Here is a 21208-nt window from a genome sequence, read left to right on the forward strand (position 1 = left end):
CTGATGGTGCCCTCTGCCTAATCCAGCTTCTGCATGGTTCCTTTCACACGTGTAACTCTCCACAGAACCTTTTACACTCCCAGCTCTGTCTCGGCATCTGCTTCCTGGCTAACCTAACCTTCTGTGGAGTCTCATACTTCACCGGTAACCAAAATAAAACTCTAATGCCAATCCTCTAGAATATAATGTTTTTTTGTTGTTGTTTTTGAATAGTCTTCAGCACCTAGAATGGTTATTACACAGGGTTGGGTGTGGAGCTCAGTAAACAATTGTTAAGTGAATGAATGAAATTCAAACTAATCTTGGCATTTGCTCATGTTGGGTTCAGCTGGGTCTGAGGTAGTTCTTCCATCATCCCCTATTTGATTATCTCCTCCTTCTGCCATACCCCTTCCATCCTCTTTCCCTTCCTCAATTCCTGAAAATTTCTATCAGGCACAGTGTTCCATGATCAGAACACCTTCTGCAGTTCTTCCAAACCCATCTCCCCAGCTTTTTCTTTTTCTCAGGAAGCCAGGGTCCGTTTACAGCCACCATTTTACCCATCAGGAGCAAATACTGACTCATCCTGTACTCCCATCCTCTCCAGAGTAGTAGATGGGCTCTACTCCCATCTTCCCAAAGAGGATCCTCAATCCAAAGAGCACTGCTGGCCTAACGAATAGCTTTTTAAAACTTTTAATATTGTCTGCTGGGTATCAGGCATCCTATTAGGTACTCTTGCCTGTATTATCTTTTCAAAAAATTATGGTAAAATAAACATACCATAAAATTTACCATTTAAACCATTTTGAAGAGTACAATTCAGTGCTCTAAGTATATTCATTTTTCTGTGTGCAAACATTACTACTATCCATCTCCAGAACTTTTTCATCTTCTCAAACTATTTTCAGCAACAATTTCCCATTCCTCTTTCCCCACAGCCCCTGCTAATCACTGTTCTTCTCTCTCTATGTACTTGATTATCCTAGTTACCTCATGTAAGAGGAATCATGCTTTGTCCTTTTGAATATCTCTTCTGTGTCTGGCTTATTTCAGCACAGTTATCTTTGAGGTTTACCCATGTTTTAGCATGTATCAGGATTTCCCTCCTTTTAAAGGCTGAATACTATTTCATTGTGGGTACAGACCATATTTTGTGTATCCACTCATCTGCTCTTGGACGTTTAAGTTGTTTCCACCTTTTGGATATTGTGAATAATGCTCCTAGGAACACTGCTATACTCGGATTAGAGCCCTTTCTTTCAATTCTTTAGAATTAAGAATGGAACGGCTGAATCATATTGTAATTATGTTTAACTTTTTTCAGGAATCACTCAACTCTTTCCATGTTACTAACAAGGTGCTTTTTGGACATAGGGCTCCCTGGTCAACAGACAGCATCCCGACTCCCTCTTGGAAAGTTACAATGCACATTGGCAAAGTAAAGGATCTGAGAGGTCCTGAAGCAAAGACACCTATGTAACTTTAACCTGCCATTTCCCAAATTAATGTGACTGTGAAACCCTTTGTGTAGAGTAACTGGTAATGTATGAGCCCCCTGCTCATTTGGGAAAAAATGCTTTGAGTGGCAGGCCTACACAGGAAGTGATCTAGGGCTAGTGGGTCGTGGAAGTATTACTCAGAGCACAGAGATGGGACTACTTCCCGCCCTCCAACTGGCCTGTTGGGTGGCTTTCCTTCCCTTGGCAGCTCTGCACCTGCTATGTTCTCTGCCTGTTATACCTTTCCTCTGCTTCTTTGCTTCTTGAAGCTCTACTTACCTCTCAGGACGAGCTCAGGCATCCTTGCTCCCTGCTTCCTTCAGGGAACTCTGACTCTGCTCTTCTAGCTCCCCAGATAGGAATTGAGAGCACCTCTACTGCTGAGCCCTTATTATACAGTGTTGTCCTGTTAAACTGCCTGCTATTCCCACTATATCAAAGGTGGTCAGCTTTAGTTTGCAACTTTAGTTCATATCAATAATCACCCGGAGAGTTTATTAAAAATGCAGATGTCTCCATTTCACTGAAGTTCCAACTCAGTAACTTTGTGGTGTGCATTCAGTAGTAGTTCCAGAATGTGCATTTTTAACAAGCCCCAGGGAATATTCTCAGGCAGATAATTCCGGTGATTCCCTTTAGCTCTGTGAGGAAAAGAGCCACTTCTACCTGTTTAACACATAGTAGGCATGAAGAATGATGAATAAGTGAGCAAAGGAACAAATGAATGATGAGTGAATGAATGAAATCATCTGTTTCCTCCTCTGTAAAATGATGAGCTTGGAAGATGTCCTCTAAGCTTTTTCTTGGCATAAACTTCATATAATTTAGGATATTTTACCAAAAATTCTACACTCTTGGCAGCTTTAATAATAGAACCATATATAATACACAAACTCAAGTGCATGAAACAACCAGGGAGACCTGCTGAAGAGGATTTAGTTCAAGCTAAATCCATATTTTTGAAACTAGTAATGTTTTCACAGGCTAGATCCACAAAGAGGGGCATACACTCATGCCATGTGAATTCAGTCTCATTCTCTCCCATAAGTGTGAGCAGCCAACAGGCGTGCCATCAGGGATGACAAATCCCTAGTTTGGGAATTAGGCAGCTAGGCGTTATGGGAAACCAGGGGCCAGGGAGGAGCTTAGGGTGTTTAGCTGCCTTCCTGTGGAGTGGGGAAACTGTTAACACCATCAGGGCCCTCTAACTCTTCTATGGTCACTTGTCAGAGGCGTCACTGAATATAATACCCTGAGTCTCTTTTCCGTGAGAACTCTGCAGGTTTTGAGAGGCAGCTCCAGCTTCTCACAAGAGCTGTGGCCTTAGAAAAATGAAGTCTCCCATTACTTATAACCTCTCAGCATTTCAGAGGAAAAAGGTTGGTGGTGGCTGCCAAGATCCAGCAAATATTTGGTTAGCTTGGAAAGAGTGGGTCCTCATTTTCCAATTCTCACAGATTTCTCTATGCCCAGTTCTGTTTAATAAAAACTTTAAATCCAGAGACAAAGTTGAATGGCACTCAGGCTCTAAGCCTGTATCCCACGGAGCAGAACCCAGTATCTAAACAAAGAAAAGTTTAATCAATAGAAATCATGAATTTCCTCTAGAACCAGGACCCAACATAGCAGAAGAATAAGCAGAGGGCTCCTATCCATAGTTTTCTGAGTGGATATTTCTGGGAAGGACTTGGAGAATACCCTTTCAATTGACCAGGGTCAGCCAACTATGGCCCATTGGCCAAATCCTGCCTGCTGCCTTTTTAGCTTAGTTTTGTTTTTGTACAGCCTGTTGAGAATTTTTTACTGTTTTATAGAATTGAAAAAAATCAAAAGAATATTTTACATCTGAAGATTAGATGAATTCAAATTAGTGTTTGTAAATAAAGTTTTATTGGAACACAGCCACATCCATTTGTTTGCATAATATCTATGGCTGTTTTTGAACTACAGTGGCAAAGTTGAGTAATAGACATGAGATCATATGGCCCCCTAGATGTATAGTATCTGGCCTTTGGCAGAAAAAGTTTGCAGTGCCCTCGAATAGGAAAATGTAAGAATTGCCTCTTGCTATTATTGGAACTAAAAACTATAAGATATATATGACAGTTAAATAATCATAAATCAAACACTTGTATAAGCTAACACTTGAGTCAAGAAATAAAACATCGTCCATCAGCACCCCAGAAGTCTTCCATATGTTCTTTCTCCTCCACCAGAGCTATAAGCCTTTCTGACATTTTCCTTGCTGTTCTTTTTACTTTTACCACTTAAACTCTATTACTGAGTTTTGCCTGTTTTCAAACTATACATAAACAGAATAACACTGAATATTTGCCTTTGCATCTGTTTCTCTCTCTCAAATTTGTGAGACTCAGCCCTGAGTTGTGTATGGCTGTCGTTCTGTCATTTCCTTTCCAAATGTCACTTCCATGGCATTTCACTATGTTCCTTAGGCAAGCTTCATTTTTCATTTTACTGTTAATGGACAGTTGGATCATTTCTTGTTTGGGGCTACTGTGAATAACATTGCCATGAACATCTCATACTTGAGCCATTATGGATTTGAGTCTCTCGAAAGTAGTGGAATTGCTGGGTTTTAGGATATGTGGACTTTCAACTCCGCCACTTAATGCCAAACTTTCCTTGGGAGAGGCTGGACAAAAATCACATTCCCACCAGCCACCTCCTTTTAGGAAGCTGAGGAGCTCTTTGTCATCATTTAGCAACATTTCTATCTCCACAACCCCGAACCTAATGGTGTCTGCTCTCTGACCCCGGAGAGACCAGACAAGGTTCATGGGACCATCGTCCCTTCTGCTTTATATCTTCTCTTAAAATAATTCTCAAATCTTAAAAAAAATAATGTAAGGAAACAGTCAACTTTCTACGAATGGATCTTGAGATGTGATCTCTTTTGGGTTCACATGCTTGGCTAGCAGGTAAACCAGGTATGAGAAGAATATTCCAACCCCATCCTCCCACACCCCGCCCCACCCAGCTGGGAGCTGAGGAAGAAAACTCATCACAGCCAATGGGGCAGGTGGTATTCTAAAGCATGCAGAGTGGACAGGATGAGGAAACCAGGGAGATAGTACCTACCCCTTTCTCCAGGGAATCAGATTATAAAGATCAGGGCATCAGCTCATGGGAAATTGATGCTTGTGTCTTTCTCTGAATGGTTTTGGGAAAACAGGGCTGAAAAGACCCCCTCCTCCAACTGTCAGCTTGCTGAAATCCCAGCACCGGGAGTACCAAGCACTAGAGGCATTTCTGAAGCATGATGTAGTGCTACTTTGAAAGGCACAAATAAACCCCAAATCCTAGCACACATTTATCCAGTTTGTGAAGCGGATTAATAGAATAACCAATAAAACATGTATAAAAGCTTTAATTAAATCTGATGAAATAAAACTTCATGTTTTATTTATGGACACTCCCAACATGTAAAGGATTCAGGGAGACATTCATTTTTACTGCCATTTCGTCCTCATATCTATAATTAAATCCAGGCTGCAGCTCTGGCCCAAAGCAATGCGGCATTTTAAAGCTGGACTTGAACATTCCCTCCCCCACATCTGCTTTTAATTATAATTACCATTCCCAGTATGTAGGAGGCTGATGGTAAAACAAAACAAAATAATAAAACAAACAAACAAACAATGATGGTTGCCATCGTGTTTTCAAGCAACAGGCTGGAGGAGGATTTTAGGCAGGAGGGCGTCTCCTCTATTTCCAGTTTTATTCTGTACCAAGTGCACAATCCCTTCATTTTACTTTTTACATAAAAAAAGGACTTCATGAACAAGACAAAATAACTTATGATTATATGAAACATAACTGTGACAAATCACAAAACTATACATATTAATAGAAAAAAGTGTACCTAATTCTTTAAAAGATTTATGACAATAAGCACCAGATGTGCCTCTAGAGTAAAATCGGCCCCATATCCAGTATGATATATGCAGTTCATTTCTCTACGTGAGTGTATATAACTATGTACAAGAGTCTGTGTGATTTATGGAAAACAGATTTCCACTCCCCCCCCAAAGTGCTTTATGTCAGCAACATTGTACAGACAGCAAAGCATCCTGCATAAAGTAAATCTCTTCTTTTTTACACTCACTATTTTGCCAATGAGTGCTTTTTTTGCTTTATCTGTTGAAAAAAAAAAAAAAACTGCAGAAATTCCACACCACTAACAAAAAGTGCTATTTAAAAATGCTTCTATAAAATGGCATGGCCAAAATAGTCAAAATACCAGATAATTCAACTGAACATGTACAGTCACTATTCCCAATACTTCAAGGCAATTGGAAAGTCAGGGTTCTCAAATGAGGGGGTTGAATTTATCCTTGTTCAAAACTGGTTTTAGGGTGCTGCTGTACTTGACAGCTGATAATTCAAAAACAACTGAACAGAACCAACACTGTTATCAGTGGTAACTCTGCTGTGATCTACTAAAGACCTTATTTTTTATTATTGCTTATGTAATTGGAGGGAGACATGGGAAATAGGAGATACCCCACAGGACCAGTAAATATTTAAATAATATTTAACAGCTGATCAGAGGCTAAATTACAAACTGGCATTTTGATCATTTTGATGCAGTCTCTTTAGGGAATTAAGACAACACAGCAAATGAAATGTTTCCAGGCAGGCCGATTTTTTTTAATGCAATAGGATAATTGTCTTTGCACTGTGTTTTCACAAGCACTAGTTTTTTGTTTTTTTAAAGGAGAATGACAATCTCTGTATGTTTATGAAAATGGTTACATATCAAGACTTAAAAAGACTGGGACATGAAAGGGAATGATTTCTTGAAGTTTCCACTTGTACTGCTGCAAAAATAATGACGAAAATATATATAAATCTTCAGCAGCGTGAAAGTAAGCAAGGGACACATTTTAAGGTCAGGAGAGAATCTAAGCATAGTGTGTGTAGTCTGGAAGGCATCTAAATGTGTCCTATCCTGAGGCCACAATCTCACGCCTGCAGCTATCAGGAAAGGCCCATGGTCAGGAAGCAGGGCTGCACTGGGTCCTGCTGCCTGTGTGCTCTGAGAGGCAAATGTCCCTCGGGGACTCCACATTGAGTTCCCGCTGAGGAAGGAGGGCTGCAGGTGCCTCTACTGCCCAGGTTCTCTTTAGAGTCCCTCCAGCCCAGGTGAAGTAAGAAAGGGGCAGGGTTACTGTGAGAGGCCACAGAAGACAGGAGCCTGGTTAAGCAGCTCCTCCCAGGTGATGTCCATGGTTTCTAAAGTTGAGCTTCTGTTTTGTCCTCCGTCCCCCTTTTACTTTAAATTACATAAAGCCAAAAGGCAGGGCTGACAATGTTAACTGCAATCACAACCTTGCCTTCATCTTTTTTCTCATTGTACAAATGAAATGTATTTTGAGTTCCTTGTAAAGGCTTCCATATCTAAGTATGAATAGATGATCTCTCTGAAGATAGCAGAGTTTTTCTTTCTTTCCAGAGTGTGACAAAGGACACATGAGGGATGCTACCAACTGTGAGTGTGCATATGCTAGGTCACTTGCTTAGGCCAAGTGACATGACCCATGAAATCTCCAAGAAGGGTGGTACTTTACATGCAGCCTTGGAGTTCACTTGTAAAGGAAGCCTGATGTGTGTCCTTTTGTAAAGCAGAGCAGGTTTTTGTAAAGAGGCGAACTTATCTCTTTCGCAGACTTAGATGTCTATATGAAAGCTTTTCTTAGAACACCGCCCACTACTGTGAGGAACTAGACTGACCAAGTGCACTGGGAAAACGGAAACCACACTTGGTTCTTCATTCACCTCATTCTACTACACGTTGGAATGAACTCTGGAATCAGGAAATCAGGAAGAATACTTCCAATTGTGGGATCGTAGAGCCAGACGGGAAGGACCTCTTAGTATACAAACTGTCACAGAATCCCATCTAACACCAAGCTGTTTTAGTTGTCTTGTTGAAGATTGTAAGTGATCTGTTTGACAAATGGCATTGTTTCACTTTTGCTCAGAAAAACATTTTAAAAAGTGAGAAAAAATACTTGAAATATGATAGTACCAGAATGTCAGAACTTACTGTGTCTTTGTGATTGGCCAGTTTTTATAGCTGATGCCCTAGGACTCGGGATCTGTAATAGCTATGTAAAGACGTCACAGAAAATGACTTCCTATTTAGGCTTGATATTTTCAACCAAGTGCTCTGTGAAAATTCCAGGCCTTCAATCCTAGAACTCAGAAAAGGAATTGCCTCTTTCTGCAGACTTTAAGAACTGTCACCTCTACCTTCCCAAGATGATCAGGCAAGAGCTGTGGTGGGCATAGCTGAACCACAGTCAGGAAGAGGGTAAGAGGGATGCAAAAAGATGGGGGAGAGAAGTATAGGAACAAGACAGACAGATGAGTGGATATCCTGAAAAATGTTAGTAAAATCTGTGCACTGGAAGTCAAGCATCACTAGTTTGGTATTCTATGGGAACCCGGTACAGGACTCAGTCTGTCCAGTTCTCACATCTGGCACTTCTCTGGGCACAGCACCAGAGTGGAGGCAATGGGTAAACCAGTCAAACAACGTTTTTATTGGAAGAAAGTCTTTGAGGTGGAGTCACTAAACAGTCAAACCAGGAAGGTTCCTGCTACAGCACTGGTGGTGCAGGAGATGCCCACTCCATTTCCCTCAGGTAGCCTTTGCTAACTGCAAAATAACAAGCCAGGGGTGGGGGGGGGCAGAACCACAGCTGTGCAAAATGTCTATAGCTGGGGTGATTACAACAATAATGATTTCCATCCAAAGAAGAGACCTTTACATATTTTTTCCTTTTAGAGCAGGTATAAATAACAAGTCTTTAAAATGCAAAAACAAAGATAGGCTGCTGGCATATAAAACCTTATTTTGCTATTAAAGAAACACTGAGAAGGAACTGGTTAGCATGCAGCTAAGAGGAAAAGGAAACGCAGGGAGTTTCTAGGAGTTGAGACCACTCTGCGCTTTGGACATGGATTTCCCTTGTTGTTCCTGGCTTTATATCAGAAGCAGTGAGGGTGAAGATTAGGTGAGGCAGGTCACTGGTAATTGGGTTCTTTTTTCCTATTTGGAGTTTTCAGACAGGGTCATCCCCAAACTACATTTTCACATGCACATAATTTCATTAGTGTCCTTTAAGGGTTGACAGCCAGGAAGTAACATGTATCCAATAGAGTGAGGCTCTAAATTCCCTTTGAAAAGACAATCCTGCCTGTCACCTAGTCCAGCAAACCCAGAGATAAAAAGGAACAACTGCAATGATTCCTGCAAAGCTAGGTCTGTCATTCAGTCCTGCCTTCCAAAAAAAGACACATCAGTGACTCTGCAGGTCCCACAGATCGGGCTCACATCCTTTCTCATGCAGTCTCTGAGAGTATGAAAACAAAAGGTAGCAAGCAACATCAGGGTCCTGGGTGTGCAGGAGTGGCCAAGAGAGCTATTAGCCTTCGGTGTAGACAGAGGAGAGCTGGCTGGGACAGCGGTCCACAGCACTGATCTGCAAGAAGGTGGCATCTTCAGCCCCACTGCGGAGAGTCTCCCCAAAGAGGCTTGAGGAACTCGAAGGTAAATCATACACTGGAAGAGAAAGAACACAGTAAGTCAGTAACTCCTTCCCATGCCACACCCACTAAAGGTGCACTACAGTAATGCAGCCACCAAGTGAAAACTGGGGGCTAAGGAGGCAACCACAACCAGCCTGGGCCCTATGGCGAGTCTCTGTTCTCAGCGACCTTAGTGAGGGAGGAGGCTGAGTTACAGGCAGCTGCTAAAATATGACTGCACAAAAGACAGGCTAAGTCGAAGTAAAAGAAAAGTGTTCTAGGGAAGGCTGGGGGTTGCCTCAAAAGGAGGTGATGTTAAAGTTGAGTTGTAAAAGAGAATGGAATTATCACAGATGGAGAAATTGGGAAAGAACATTCCAGAAGGAGGAAACAGAACAAAGACAGAAGGAAAGGCATGTGGGGTCAGGGGTGCTGGCAAAGCTCAGGTGAAGAGCATGTAGGGACAAATGTGCATGGGTAGGTGTGGAGAGCTGAACCAGGCCTAACTCATGAGGGCTCTGAATATCATGCTGGAGAGTTGAATTTATTCTCTAGGTGATTGAAAACTAATCTATTTGAACAGGAAAGTGGCATATTTTATTCTTTCATTTTGGGGAGGCAATGTTCATAGTACTATGGAGGGCAGAATGGTAAAGATGAGGAATCAGGTCAGGGAGACTTACTGGAAGGTTATGGCCATAGTCTGGGAGAGATATGATGGCTCCTGAACCAGGGCGGTGGAAGAGGGGCTGAAGGAGGGCTGGAGAGGACGGTGAAGAGGAGAGACATTTCAGGGGTCATTCTGCAGAATCATGCTGTCATGTGCTTGGTCAAGTCTAGCCCAGGTCGGTCACAGGCAGCCCACCTGGTCTCTCCTGTCAGTTGACAGGAATTTCTAAGTCACAGACACCCAACACACCTGTAATGCCCGAGTGAGTCGAGAAGGCTCTGTGGAAAACATCGAAACCGGTCTGGCCCACGGATGTAGGGACCAGGCAGTCCTCAAAGGAAGGCACCACACTGCAGGAGCTGACAGGTGGCACAGTTCTCTGGGAATCGGGGTAATGTGGGGGGCAGAACGTCTGCAGCTGCCCATAAAATCCTGAAACACAAGCATAGCATTAAGCTCCTTTGGGCACAAGTTCCACAGATCATTCCAACCCAGCCATAACCTCAGCCTGGCTTCATATGACCAATGCCTTTAGCTCTTAAGGACACCTGCAAAATCTTCCAAGCAAACATTTGGAATGTATTATTGGCTGAAGCTCTTCTATCTTAGAGGAATTTCCACGCTTGTTAACATGTAACATTTTTATTATGTGCTTTAGTATCTCAAGTGGGAAGGCTTCCTACCTTCCCTAGACTCCAAAGAGTCCTGGACATTGAAAGCCAGACCTTCAGGGGACATTCCTACCCCTGAGTCTCCCACTGGATTTTGAATGCATCTTCTCTAACTTCCTTATCCTATATTTTCTTCTGTTTTCATACTAGTTAAAAACCTGCAGAATGTTCTTAACAAGGGCCACCTAAAAACGTATCCACCTATCTGTCTTTCCAATAGAGAAATTCATACACATTTAAGATCATATTATCCTGACTAGACAGTATTTCATAGTTGGATGTACTATGATTTACTTTTCTATCACTGATCTTTGCAGTAAATAGAAAAACTAGGAGTGAATCTTATAAAAATGTTAGAAGATAAAAACAAAACTCCAAAGAAGGAAAAATATGAGACAAGAGTAATATTTGAAAAGACTCATCAACGTTTTGATAATCTTATTTCATCTATTCCTTTCACTGCAGTTTTCTTTGGGGTCCTGTGAGGTCTTTTCTATGATGCTCCACTCCTTTCATGATGGCGTTTTCTTCTTTCTCCTTACCTCACAGGAAATTTAAGTCAATAGATTTTTTTAAAAGCATATTATGCTCCAGGAAAACAATGTAATAATGAAATCTTAGTTCCATACGTTATTGGAAGGAGAGTTGTGGCTCTGCTGCTAACTCTCTACATTTCATTGTGTCTGTTTCCTCAACTGTAAAATGTGAATGTCATTGTCTACTTCACAGGGCTATTGTGAAGATTCAGTGAGTCACTGGATAAGGAAGTCCATCTGTAATGTTTTAAAGTACTTTATAAATGTCAGTAATTATTGATATCACTATTCTGTTTTTTATGGAAAAAAGGGATTAGTAAAGTACCCCAAGATTTCTTCCACAAACACTAAATAATGGAGAATACAGAACAAACCCAAGGACTTTGGACCCGTAATCCTGTGTGACTTCCTCTACTAGAACTGCCTCTTGAGATGGGAAGGCTTCATTCCTTAATAAAGAAATGAACTGCCTATCCAAAGAATAGAGAGGTGCTATTTGAGTTTCTTCTTAGTTCTCTTTAAGTAAAAACAGAGTGAACTGATACATACAATCTACTATGCTCTCAACCCTTCTTACTTCTCATTAGGACCCACAGTGTAGCCTGTGGAACCATTCAGATCACCCTGGGCTGGGACACTGGAATGCCTAATCTATGGTTATGAATATTGCCAAGAATTTGTGCTTAACTGTCCATAAATACACTAGTAACCCTCTAGGAGTGTACTATCCAAGACAGATCAAATGCAGATTTATGAACAGGGCATATTCATAGTAGAAAACAAAATAATATCTTTTGTAAGCAGACTAGAGTGCACTTTATATAGAATCAACAGAAAAATCCACATAACATTTGGAAGAAGATTAACTGCTTGTTGTTAGTATAGACTAAGAAAATGCCTAAGGAAATTCCATTTCAAGCCAGAAGGAGGAAGAATGAAAAACTATTGTCTCTTTTCCTTTTGGTCCCCAAAGGCATGGTTCTTAATGGACAGGTTGGTGAAAGACCCAAACAGACCACTCAAATACTCATAATTAATCATACAATATGAGCAAACTGTAAACTCTCAAGCACACAAATGAAAACAACGGTTAAATGTTACATTCTACCTACGACATTGACAAAGATTTCTAAAAATCATTCTTAATGCTGAAGTGTGAATGATGAAGGCATTTCTATGTAGTATTGTAGACACTGCAAGAGAGGACAAGCCTTTTGGAAAACAGTTTGATGACCAGTATGTAGAATCCTAAAAGTGTTCAGGCTATTGGATTAAGGAAATTCACCTCTGAGGAAGTGTCCTGAAAATATATTATGAAGAACATTAAGAAATTCTGCACAGGGACAGTTATTGCAGTGCTAGTGATCAAAAAATTAAGATTCATTTTTCAAAAAGCAAGACATAAAATTGAATACAAAGCCTAGGATCCATTAAACGGATGTCTACGTTACAGAATAAAGGTGGCAAGTTACCACATCTAGAGTTGTCTTTTCGGATTTTTCTTCGCCTTTACATTTTTTCTGAATTTTAGCAATGGTGAAGAGCAAGCACTCCGGAGGCAGACCTCCTGGCCTTCACATCCTAGGTCAACTAGGAAATTACTTAGCTTCTTGGTGTCTCAGTTTTCCAACTTGTCAAATGAGGTTAATAATAGTTATTACATCATACTGGGTTATAAAAATTAATATTTACATATTATACAATGTAATTTTATAATTAGCATTTATATAATTTAACAATATAAATTATATAGTATATATGTTTGCTAAATAAAAGATATAATTATTTCACAATGACAATGTAGTTCTTAAAAGTTTATTAAGGGAAATAAATAACTTCTTGGTTCTTTTTGGAAATTTTAACAATAACCAATGTAAGAAAGGACAAAACAGCAGGTACGTGGCATACCCCCTGTTCCCAGGTGGAATCTTCTACAATATTTTTGGCCTTTTGAACACCTGAGCTGTATACCTCTTCTTGCTCATGGCTCCTCAATCCTGCACTAATTGACACACATACTAATTTCTTCATTCACCCCATTGGGGGCTCAAAAGAGCAACATGGCTGAGTGGTTTGCAGGAACCTGCTATGTGTGGTTTGGGTACGTCCTTAGGATGATCTTGACTTTGGTACCTGGAGGCCAGGCACATGCAAACATGGCATACCCATCAGGAGGAAAATGTTAGCATAAACCATCATGATTGGTCTACTAGAATGTAATGTTTCCTGAGCAAAATAAACAGTATCTTTCTTTCTATACCCTTATGAGAGCAGAGCTTGCATATGTGTCACCCATAAATTTCCTGGTAGCATTACTCAGTATATTACCCTTCTAAGAAAAAAAAAGGTATTTTTTCACTAAACTCCCAGAACTTCACAAATAGGGACATCAATCATTCAGGGGCAATGGTAGAGACTTTGGCCTTTCGTGAAAACCAATTTATTCTCCCTTTCCTATCTTTTCTTCCATTTCTAAGAAGGAACAGAAGTGTCTCACATGCTTCTGTCTACAATCAAGTGTTGTGATATACATGAGTATAAAAGGTCTGTGACGTGGGAAAATATACCTGGGAAAGTTAAATATCAAACCCAACATTCTGGGCTTCATATCCTAGTCTGGATCTGAGTGAAGAGTGCAGAGCAGACTCTAATTCCTGCCTGTGGGTGTCTTGGCTGTCACAGGAAACTGTCAAAACCAGAATGGCCCCACAAGCATGTTTTATCACTCTAACAGCCAACTCAAGAAAAGAAAATCCTCTTTATTAAATCTCTCCCTCCAAGTAGCCAGTTACTAGAGATGCCAAATACACTGGTGTGGATGATTGTGGTCACTCAAAGAGTTTTCACATATTCTCTTCCCAGCCCTATTTCCACAAAACTAACAAATTTTTAAAAAATTCCATTAGGGTCTTGCCACACACACAAACCCAGAGAAGGTCCAACTCATTTTCTGATGAATGGCTCCTGTAATCCAGCGGTTGGATTTCATGTAGCAAATTTGGAAAGAACACTACTTCTCGGACCCAAAGCAAAATGAGGCAAGATGTTAACACATTCTGTGGGCATAAAACCTGAGAGTGGTGGCAAGGTCAGCCAATCTGTCTGTGAGTAGTGGCTATCAAGTGCTGGGTAGGGTATTGCCGAGACCAAAGACATGGGAGATGACATCCTTGTTCTGAGGATTGATAAGGTAGCTTGAGTCAGAACACAGGCATTTATAAATAGCATAAGAGCATGCACATAAATATAAATTGGCAATAAATGTTAGTTGATATTATACATTTAATTATAGAATTGCCCCTCTACTTTAAAAGTTATTTTGCCTTCAAGAATGGAGGAGGGGAGGAACTTGCAGATAAATGTATTCTACCTAAACTGCAGCTCCCAAAGGTCAAAGAGAATCATTCTTCTGCCTCTCAGTTTTGGCAAGTTTTTCTTCTAAAAACAAACTTGTTTTTCTAATTAGAAACATACTTGAGGCTAATTAGAAACTAGAAAACACAGACTCAGTATAAACAAAGAAGGCAAAAATTATTTTTATTTCCACAATTCAGAAATGGCCAGCTATATACTCACAAAACTGAAATGTTTTATATATTTTTCTTCTGTTTTTGCTTCTAATATCATGCATGAGTTTCTTCACATATCACTAACATTCATTCTTAGAAGGCTTTTAGTCATGGAGTCACTAGTGTCTCTGATGATAGGTTCAAGTTAAGAGTTCACAATCCTTTTTGCTAATGATAAAGCAGCCCCATGAAGCTTTGGGTTTCCTTCCCAAAGTAGAAAGGGAGTGCGGAAGGTTAGAGGAGAAAGGAATCACATGAGTAAATATAAGCATAGAAGGACACCCTGTAGGGCTGTGCCATCCAAGAGAACTTTCCATGATGATGAAAATGTTCTTTATCTGTGCTGTCCAATACAGTAGCTACATGTGGTTATTATATCCTTCAAATGTCACTAGTGTGGCCTCAAGAACTGACTTTTAAATTTTATTCAATTTTAATTAATTCAAATTTAAATAGCCACTCATGGCTTATGGCTACCGTACACCTGACAGCAGAGTTCTAGGGCAATCTGAATTCCCAGGTGTACCAGACTTTGTTTCAAGAGCGTTTTGGATTAAATTCCTGAAAGAAAAATACAAGACCCATTCCAAGTTTAAGTCACATAAATAATCTTAGATTTCTGGCCTGTAAGATAGAAAGTATATTACATTTTTTAATACATCTATCTTTTCCCTGCAAATTTGTCACTTCAATCTTTGTGGAAGGAACCAGAGTATAAATACATTAATAAGTAAAGAATGGTCCCTCAACCGCCAACCCCTCAAGAAGTTGAGGAGCATTTTAGGCTAAACTGCCAGGGTACTCCAACTCTCCTAGAGGTACCACATTCCCTTCTGGAACAGCAAAAGGAGAAAGAAATGTGTCACCCACTTTCTTCACTTCAGATTGCAGGTCTAGCTCTCCATGTGCACCAGGGTGGCGATGTGCCCTTGTGGGTCTCCATTTTTCCTACAATATGATGGTGGAGTGTCAACCCAGAATGCTCTATCCAACTGTTGAACATGGATGGTGATTAATACCATCAGCCTATACCCCTTCAAGGGGACAAGTCAAGATCTGTGTTCTTAGGTTTGTTTATGCAGCAGATGGCCTTGCAAAACAAAATGCTTGTTTTCCTTTACAGTGAGGCTGGAGAAACCACCACCAAACCGTGGACACTAGGAAAAGTGCTAAATGGACAACACTCAGAATCAAGACTGCCCCTTCCCTGCACTAGGCTCAGCCTGGACCATGATGACCTCTCATAGGTCCAGAATGTCCACATATAACAGGAACCCCTAAAAAACATCAGTCCCCCAGAACTTATCCCACCAGTGTGTGACCTAATCAGGCTTGGCAGGATCCTCTAGGAGACTCCTTGGAAACAATGCTGAGGTTCCAAGAACCCTTGATATGTCAGATGGGAAAACCCTTTAACTACCTTGTGATGCAGACTGTATCAATTCAGGCATCCAGGCCAAGTGCTATAGTTTTTCAGCTACTACCCAACTTTCAGGAGTCATCTGTTCCTTTGGCTTCTCAGAAGTAACAGTGACTAATGTGAGTACTTGCCTTTGTTAAAATAATTGTAATTTTGCCAAATGAGGGTGTTAACAGTATCTACTTGTAAGGTAACCACAAAGACTAATTAACAGAGACCATCCAATGTAAAGGCTGAGCATGTGGCTCACACACAGTTCACATTCTATGTTACTTTTACTTTTTTCTTTTTCTGTTATTCTAATAACATAAGCATTTCAATTTCTATGCTTTCATTCACTTGACATCTATTTACTAAGCACTTACTCAAGTGTTGGGGATATAGTTGTGAATAAATCACACTGCCTTTTTGGAGCTTGCATTTTAATGAGAAACAAAGACAACAAACATAAATCAGAAGTCAAGTAATAGAATTTCATACCACATATGACAATAAAAGGAAAATTTTCTTTAAGGGATACATAGAGATGAAATTCTCTTTTCTGGAATGCATTCAAGATAGGAAGAATGAAAAGAAACAAACCAGGAAGTTTTGATTGTGGTTCCCTTTGTTGGGCCCTGTCTGCTAATGGCAGGTGTAGTCAGGAGGCCATCCCACAGCTCTGCTGAGATCCAGCCCTGGCAGGCTGATTTCCTGCCTTTGGTGCTAAGCAGTTTGTGCCTACATAGAATAAGCAGATATCAGCAGTAGAGGCAGAGTTGGCAGCCCGTCAGTTTCTTGGTCGTATGGCTGTTTGCTAGCCAAGTGGAAGGAAGGATGTATATTTATGAGCTTTACAGCTCTAATTATTTTTCCACAGAAACTATAATTTTGTGGGTTACTACTTTAGGAAGTGCAGAGATTTTGGCCCCAGTCATGTGAAGGCTGCATATGCAAGGACATGGAGAAGCCTAAGGGATGAGTGGATGGCTCGAATCAGGACCACAGGGACAAGGACACAGAAGATGCATGACCCCACTCTTCTCTGCCCCTGCATTTCTTCTTTTTCAACATTCTATGGCTCTTTGTGGATTCTCCTACTCCTGGGGACCCTTGGCCTGCCATCTTTGAATACTTCCCATAAACCAAGTCCAGGGAAAGAAAAAAGGAGAAGCTGGTACACAACCCCTAGGGCAACTTGCTCCTTGGTTTAGGGATAGTGGTGGCATCCCCTAAGATCCAGTAAGACAAGAGCCATATACTGGAGGCCACACCAGGGCTGCTGTCTCCCCCAAATACTAGCAGCTCCACACTTCTGCAACCAACTGCCAACATCTCACCACCATTCATCACTGCCCTCTTATATTTCTGCTGCTCCTCTTCTTCTCTGTGTCCCTATATTAAAGGACAATCTCAGCCTTCTGCTTGTTAGTTAAGCCAGAGCAAATGAAGGACAGCAAACCTGGATTTGGAGGACTCCAGCCTACTGTGCAAGCGTTGAAGTTCTGGTCACCTGGAAAAGAACTCACCCTATGCCTTTGGGCTCCTTTACGAGTTGGAATATCCCCACAGAATAAAGACACTGTTGTTCAATCCACTTCAGGGTCACCAAGTCTCATGATGCCACATCTACTGTAACTAAAGCCATTTTAAAAATATTTGTATTTCCCCAAAGAGTTTGAAAAACTTATGTCCATATAAAACCCCAGGCATGGATGTTTATAGTAGCATTATTCATCATCACCAAAAACTCGGAAGTCACCAAGATTTCCTTTGGTAGGCAAAGGAATAAACTGTAGTACATGCAGGCAATGGAATATTATTCAGCACTAAAAAGCAATGACCTATTAAACCATGAAAAACACGGAGAGAATTTAAATTTAAATGCATATTGCTAAGTGAAAGGAGCCAATTTGAAAACGCAGAACATTCTGGAAAAGGCAGAACTATAGAGATGGTAAAAGTCCATGGTTTCCACAGGTTGGTGGGTGGGGGGAGATGAGCACAGAGGTAGTGAAACTATTCTGTATAATGTTACCATGGTCAATAGATGCCATTATACATTTGTTAAAACTCATGGGCTGTACAATACTAAGAGTGACCCCTAATGTAAACTATGGACTTTGAATACGCTGTATCGTTGTAGGTTTATTGATGGTAACAAATGCACCACTCTGGTGTGGAATGTTGGTCGTGGGAGAGATTGGGTGTGGAGGGTGTTGGGAAGAGGAAGGTATATGAGAACTCCCTGTACTTTCTACCAAATTTTGCTGTGAACCCAAAATGGCTCTGAAAATAGTCTATTAAATGGGTGGGCACGTATAACTTTTTATTATGAATCTGCACGTATAACTTTTTATTATGTATCTGTCTTAGGCCTTCCCCACCAAAATATGTATTCTATGAAGGGAGACACCCTGTCTGGTTTAATTATTGTATCCATAGCACTGAGACTAGTACCTGGCATGCAGTAAACATTCAATATATATTTGTTGACGGAATAAATGTAAGGAAATCTTGGTTACTTTAGTCAGAATTAAACTACAGGCCTTTTACTGATGTGACATCTTTCTTTTTTCCATACACCCTAGTACTTAATAGAGACCTGGAACCCTCAGCTCTCTGTGGGACTGAGGCTCATCTCTGGCTGACCCACACTTTCTCCTGCTGAGAAGATTCTTTGGTTTCAACTAAGCCTTGGAGTGCAAAGTCAGAGGGTAGAATAAGGGAAGGTTTGCTGAATCCAGGGATTCTGCTTCCTGGTAAATGGAATGGACATGGGAAAGCCGATGACAAAGACAACAGCAAGTATAGAAAGAATCCCTGCTAAAAATATGCTTCCACGCAGCCTAGGAGTGGGAGATTTACTTGGGTCACTTAGGTGCTTCCCAGGGATTCAAATGCTCTGTCCAGGTTAAAGCTCTCAATCACTAATGACAGTTATGAATTCCCCCATCCAATCACACTAAACAGTCTCTGAAAATACAAATTTTGATGGGAAAGAAAGAAAAGGGACAGAAGAGAAACAAGATAAATGTCCTCACTCTGCTTGACTTCATTTCTTCAACACTCAGGCTATTTGTGGAACCCTTACTCTCTAGGGACCCTTGACCTCCTGTGTTAGAAAACCTTCTGTAATCCATGACACAGCCAATGAGAAATAATGAACACATTAGTTTCTGGAAAAGCTCCTAAAGGCCATAAGAATATAGTCTTTGGCCACAGCTGCTCAGCCTAATTCTATGCATTCAAACTGTGAACTCAGAGAAAGGCCCAGGGAATCATACACTCACTACCTACATGGTAACTTAGTATTAAAATACCTTAAACATTTCTTAACTGCCCTTCTGACGTTTGTCCTGTTAGCAGGTACTTCAAATATTCCCATTTTAGACAATGAGATGAAAGCAGAGGAAATGTTGAATATCTTGCCTTTGTAACCAATACTTTTATTGATATGGTATCATATAAACAAAGTGCAAAATTCATCCAACCATTCTAGTATTTCTAAATACCCAGATATTTGGAATTTTGGGGGGGTGTAGGCTTTGTCTTAAAAAAAAAAATGGGCAGCAGGATGAAAATAGCAATCATGCAATCTCTTACTAAGTCCAGAGCTTTCTCACTGGTGGGCTCCTTGCTTTGGCATTTTGGAAAAATATTTAGTGTTATACCAGCCACTCAGAATTCTGTGATGAGGTAGGAAAGGAAATAATATTTATTTGCTCAGAGATAGGCATTGCCTCAGGTGTTTTATATAGAAAATCTTCATCATTAAAACAACTTTTTGGTTAAGTAATATTTTCCCCAGTTTACAGCTCCCCCACCCAAAGAAAGAGAGAGAAGTTAAAATAACTAAATTTATCCAAATCCTCATAGCTACCGTATTTCAGAATCAGGACTCAAATTTTTAAATCTGTTCAGGGACACAGTTCGCGTCAGATCACTGGGGCTCAGGCTCATGATCAAATCAATTTAAACACCATCTTGCCACTTGTGTTGAGGTTTCTCACTGCCAGGTTACAGACAAAGTTACCCAGACTGCATCAACATTTTAGAAAGTACAAATATTCTCATTAGGGAGAAAAGTATTGAATTAATTAGTAAAATTGATCAAGTCACCTAATCACTGAAAAAATTCTACAAATCCTCAAGTGTAGAAACAGATATTTCAGCAATTTATCATGGCCAATTTTCTGATTTAGCCTCAATTTTATTTACATTCCATTGCATGAACAACTTGGATTTGGGTCTGAATCCCAGGTGATCCATTAACCAATTGTGTGTCTTTGGATGAATGATTTTCTTTCTTGAGCTTCATTTCTTTGAAATTTTATAGGATTTTGAAAATAGATATGAGTGTTTATAAATGCATTTTGTGCATTCTCTGGCACATAGTAGGCCTTATTTCACTTCAGACCTTAGAAATAAGCTTAGAAATACAGAGGTTCTGTGCAACGCCTAAGCAATTCTTAAACCATTTTTAATCACACAACCTAGCACCATTAAGTATAAAATTGTGCTGCTCTTAAAACTGCCACAATTTGGTTATCATTTTTGCCTTGGCTCCTTGTCTTGGCCATCAGTACCATCCAGGTCTTCATCTGAGGTAGGACTCTACTAAGCCTCCTCCTGGAGGAGGTATAAAAACTGACTCTTCATTTTAATACAGAGTCTATAAATGGGGAAGCTGCAGAACAGCTCACAGACTGTGTTAGGAAGACAGATTTTTCTTTGGGCTGAGAACTGAACCAGCTTGCAAAGCACTCAAGCTATTTACAACTGACATTTAAGCAACTACTCTACTAAGAAAGAGGAAGATAATGAAAATAATAACCCTCAAAATTCCACTTAGGCACATTCTTTTTGAAGGAACCCATGAAAGTAGTTCAAAAGTTGACCACTGGAGCAACTGCCTGGTCCCTTTGTCCTTGGAGAGATGGGGTGTAGCAGGAAAGCTTCTAATTAGAAAAGTCTATCTCATTCCAAGAAGCAAGGCCATTTTCATTTATAACTCCTGCTGCCAGCTTGCAGGCCACAGCAAGATGCACTCTGAACATGCCGAGTACTTTCTCCACTTGTGCCCCTCACAGCACCACACCTGATCTAGCTGGGAACAGCACTTATCACTGTGAACCACATTTGGGCCCTTAGGCTTATATGCTCATTTCCAGGGCCTGGGTAGCAGAGGAGGAGGAGGTTCTGCTAGTCGCATCTGCAAAAGGTTCAAATGAGGGTATAGGAGTGGGCAGAACAGGTGGCAAGAAGGGACAATAATAGGAAAAAAATCCAGTGAGAAGGCAGCATGCTTAAAACACTCTT

The 21208-nt window shown here is 40.5% G+C and overlaps 1 protein-coding gene across 7 annotated transcripts in view; it reads right to left on the reverse strand.

The window, feature by feature from the left end:
• Positions 1–4854: 4854 nt before the first annotated feature.
• Positions 4855–21208, reverse strand: part of GLIS3 (GLIS family zinc finger 3) — a 496781-nt gene continuing 480427 nt past the window's right edge. For all 7 annotated transcript variants that reach the window (XR_013533768.1, XR_004744698.3, XR_013533763.1 and 4 more), the window contains 2 exons: positions 9961–10143; positions 4855–9075 (listed from right to left, as the gene is read on the reverse strand). Coding sequence is in view for 4 of the 7 variants with exons in the window: in XM_078368412.1 (XP_078224538.1) it covers positions 8939–9075; positions 9961–10143 (320 nt within the window). In the remaining 3 variants the exon portion in view is untranslated. The remainder of the gene's footprint in view (positions 9076–9960; positions 10144–21208) is intronic.

This window comes from Callithrix jacchus, chromosome 1 (genome assembly GCF_049354715.1).
Source record: "Callithrix jacchus isolate 240 chromosome 1, calJac240_pri, whole genome shotgun sequence".
Taxonomy (NCBI): Eukaryota; Metazoa; Chordata; class Mammalia; order Primates; family Cebidae; genus Callithrix; species Callithrix jacchus.